The sequence below is a fragment of the Benincasa hispida genome, chromosome 7 (genome assembly GCF_027475165.1).
Source record: "Benincasa hispida cultivar pf3 chromosome 7, pf3_genome.v1.1, whole genome shotgun sequence".
Taxonomy (NCBI): Eukaryota; Viridiplantae; Streptophyta; class Magnoliopsida; order Cucurbitales; family Cucurbitaceae; genus Benincasa; species Benincasa hispida.
Window position 1 is genome coordinate 56,232,262 of NC_143484.1, and position 3,042 is coordinate 56,235,303.

The 3,042-nt window shown below is 34.8% G+C and overlaps 1 protein-coding gene across 2 annotated transcripts; it reads right to left on the minus strand.

Moving 5' to 3' along the window:
* Nucleotides 1-1,014: 1,014 nt before the first annotated feature.
* Nucleotides 1,015-2,585, minus strand: LOC120081165 (two-component response regulator ORR3-like). 2 transcript variants are annotated; one of them, XM_039035848.2, is made up of 4 exons: nucleotides 2,160-2,585; nucleotides 2,000-2,079; nucleotides 1,838-1,915; nucleotides 1,015-1,753 (listed from the first exon to the last, which is right to left on the minus strand). In XM_039035848.2, exons 1-4 carry the CDS (start codon nucleotides 2,320-2,322, stop codon nucleotides 1,370-1,372), a joined length of 705 nt encoding a protein of 234 aa, XP_038891776.1. In that variant the 5' UTR covers nucleotides 2,323-2,585; the 3' UTR covers nucleotides 1,015-1,369. The 2 variants fall into 2 exon arrangements, with proteins under 2 accessions (XP_038891776.1, XP_038891775.1); XM_039035847.2 differs by having other exon boundaries at nucleotides 1,838-2,079; nucleotides 2,160-2,553.
* Nucleotides 2,586-3,042: the final 457 nt, after the last annotated feature.

Here is a 3,042-nt window from a genome sequence, read left to right on the forward strand (position 1 = left end):
AGCTCAACATTTTTTAGTACAACAAATGAGGATATGGATATTCGACCTTATTCAATATTTAACTTCATTCAAAGGAATCCAACGTCGAGTCTTTGGACATTTTTCTGATGGAAAAAAAAAATCAACTTGGAAAATGGATTACGTTGGGCATTGTCTTTGATCCAAAATTGATAGCTATACAATGTATATTTTTATTTTCCAAATAGGAAATTGGTTGGTGTTAATTTTTCGTTTCAACTTATAATAATACACTCGAAGAATAGTCAAGATTTTATATTCTATTTATTTTGTCCAAAAAATCTATTTGTTGGATTTTTCAAAATTTTCCAGAAAAAAAACCAAAAGTTGTTCATACATATGAATCGATTTTTTTTTAAAAAAAAAAAAAAACAAAAACGAAAACCCAAAATAAATATATTATAAGAAACAATAATAATCTAATTAAAACCAACAAATTAGTGTATCAAAAACCACAAGAATTTGAATCCTCCGATTTCAATTACCTCTCCCCCTCAAAATTTTCATCAACATGTCAATAGTTCCACATTTTCATGAATTTAATATTGACATGAAGAATGAAGAATGAAGAATGAATCGACATTTTTATTATAATGTATAAAAATTCATGAAACATAAAAAAAACTACTGAAATAAATATAATATGAATAATCGATAGGTTTACTTATTTGAAAATAATAAAATATTTATTTACTAATTTAAATTTATTTTTTAGAAATTTTGTTTTATCCATCGAAATCGAGATTTTCTTGGACATCGATATTTTAAATGTTGTGAACCTCCGTATGATTTTCAATAAAATTGAAAATTAATTTAAAAGAGAGAGCAGAAATAAAGGGTAAAACAACATTATTTTAACCAAACCCAGTATTATTTCTTGTTTATTTCTTGTTTAGGGAGACAAGATCTTGCCCTGTCTCTCCCACATCTCAATTATATCCTTCTAATCTCAGTATCAATTGACCAAATTCATAATTTCACGAAAATTAATTCCAATTTAACAAAATATTCGGATTTTTTTTTTTTTTTTTTTTTTTTTTGTAAATATTAATATGGTTGATTTCTATGAATTGTACATCACGCCTTGCCCCCGAAAAGATTGGACAACCCTAATGCGTTGCGTTTTAGTAATTAACGGCGATTCCCAAGTCCCTGACCTAAAGGCTAAAATTTAGCGGACAAAACTGGGATTTCAAACAAATAACCGTTAAAACTAATGGGACAAGTAAAAGATTAAAAAAAAAAAAAAAAAAAAAGGAAGATATTTAATTTTTTTAAGAAAAAGAAATAATAACAAGAGGGGAGATGATAGGCTGCTATTCTCGCACGGTATTCCTGATTCATTGGCAAGTCATTTAGAGCCGTCGGATTGAGGAGTGGACATCGGAGAAGACGGCTCTGACGATGATGGTGTGGATTGAGGCGAATCTGACGGTGATGAAGATGATGGACTTGGACATGATGGAGAAGAATCCGATGATGCCGGTGATGGAATGGACGGTGATGATGAAGGTTGATCACACGGCTCTCGTAGCTTCCTTTTGTTGATCCCACTTCTTTCACTTCCAATTTTTTCATCCCCCACCATATATTCCCTAAGCCGTTTCACATCTGATAATTTCACCGGCTTCACTATGAAATCCTCTGCTCCTTCCTCCAAACACCTGTCTATCCTCGCCACCACGTTCTCCGACGACATAATCACCACCGGAATCTCTCTCAGAGTTGATGATTCCTAATCATTCCCAAATTTCACCCAATTTCAATCCATTTCTCAGTTAAACTTCAATTTACAAAAACCGAAATCATCAAAATTTACCTTAATTTTCTTTAATAATTCGTATCCTGTCATTCCGGGCATACAGTAATCGGTTATAATCATATCCACCTTCAAACTCTGTTTTTCAAAACCATGAAACAGAGGAAAATCAGAAATGATAACCGGTAAAAAAAACAGAGAGTGAAAGTTTCGTGTACTTACATCAAAACCAACTTGGGTATTAGTCTCATCTTGCAAGCCGAGATATTGTAAAGCTCTAATTCCACTGTCCACTGCAGTAACTGTGAATCCCAAAAAAAACCCAAATTAAATTTCCAGACAAGACAAGGAGCGATATTGAACAGGGGAAGGAAGAACAGACCTCGACAGGCAGTTAGGCGGAGGAGACGTTCAATTACTGTACGGTCAACGAGGCTGTCATCAACGGCGAGAACATGAACCTCGGAATCAGAGATGGGGAAACGATCTAAACCGTCGAGCTGATCGGACCTCCGGCGGCGGGAGAAGATGGGGTTTCTGGCCATGGCGGTAGGAAACAGAGGAATTGAAGAGAGAAATGGGAATTTTGTGTGGACAAGGTTAAGGAAGGGTGTAATATAAGTGTAAGGTGGGGGAAACAGAGAAATGTGTGTTAGCTTAAGAAGTCTCAATCGGAAATCAAATCTCTCGGTCACAGAGAAATCCCAAATCGGGTGTTTTTAATATTTTGTTTCACTATCTTTTTGATTTAAACAAACGTTTAAGATACAGAGGATGAGATTCTCAAATCCACTTGGGTCAGATCTCCAAATAAACGCAATCTACAAGATATCTCGTTTAAAGCCGTCCTTATCGTCTACGAGATTTTGACAGCGAGAAAGGGGAGGGTTTTTTTGGTCAACATATTGGACTACGTGCACCCGCGTTGGAATCAAGATTTGAAAAACAAAGAAAAAACAGTGAGTTGACCGAGGTCAACCAAGAACAGACACGACGCCGTCAAATCTCAATGGAGAAGAAATCACCGCTCACTTCCCTAAACAGAGACAACATTTAATCGAATCTGAAGTAATTTAAAAATGGCGGTAAAAATAATAATAATAAAATAAGGGAAATTAAATTACTGCGGTAAGCTCGGGAAACCGAGGCGGTGGTGCGGACTGTCATACACGTGCTGCCCTCGTGCTTGTTTTTCTTGTTTTTCCTTTTTACTCTTGGGTATAAAAATTAAATTAAAATTTGAAGTCAATTAAGGTAAAATAGAG

Bases quoted from the DNA above. Each gene is read 5' to 3' on its own strand.
- LOC120081165 (XM_039035847.2), bottom strand. From the start codon at position 2,322: ATGGCCAGAAACCCCATCTTCTCCCGCCGCCGGAGGTCCGATCAGCTC. The intron at 2,080-2,159 runs GTCTGTTCTTCC...TGGGATTCACAG, and splicing joins CCGCCTAACTGCCTGTCGAG to TTACTGCAGTGGACAGTGGA. The intron at 1,754-1,837 runs GTAAATTTTGAT...GGGAATGATTAG, and splicing joins AATTATTAAAGAAAATTAAG to GAATCATCAACTCTGAGAGA.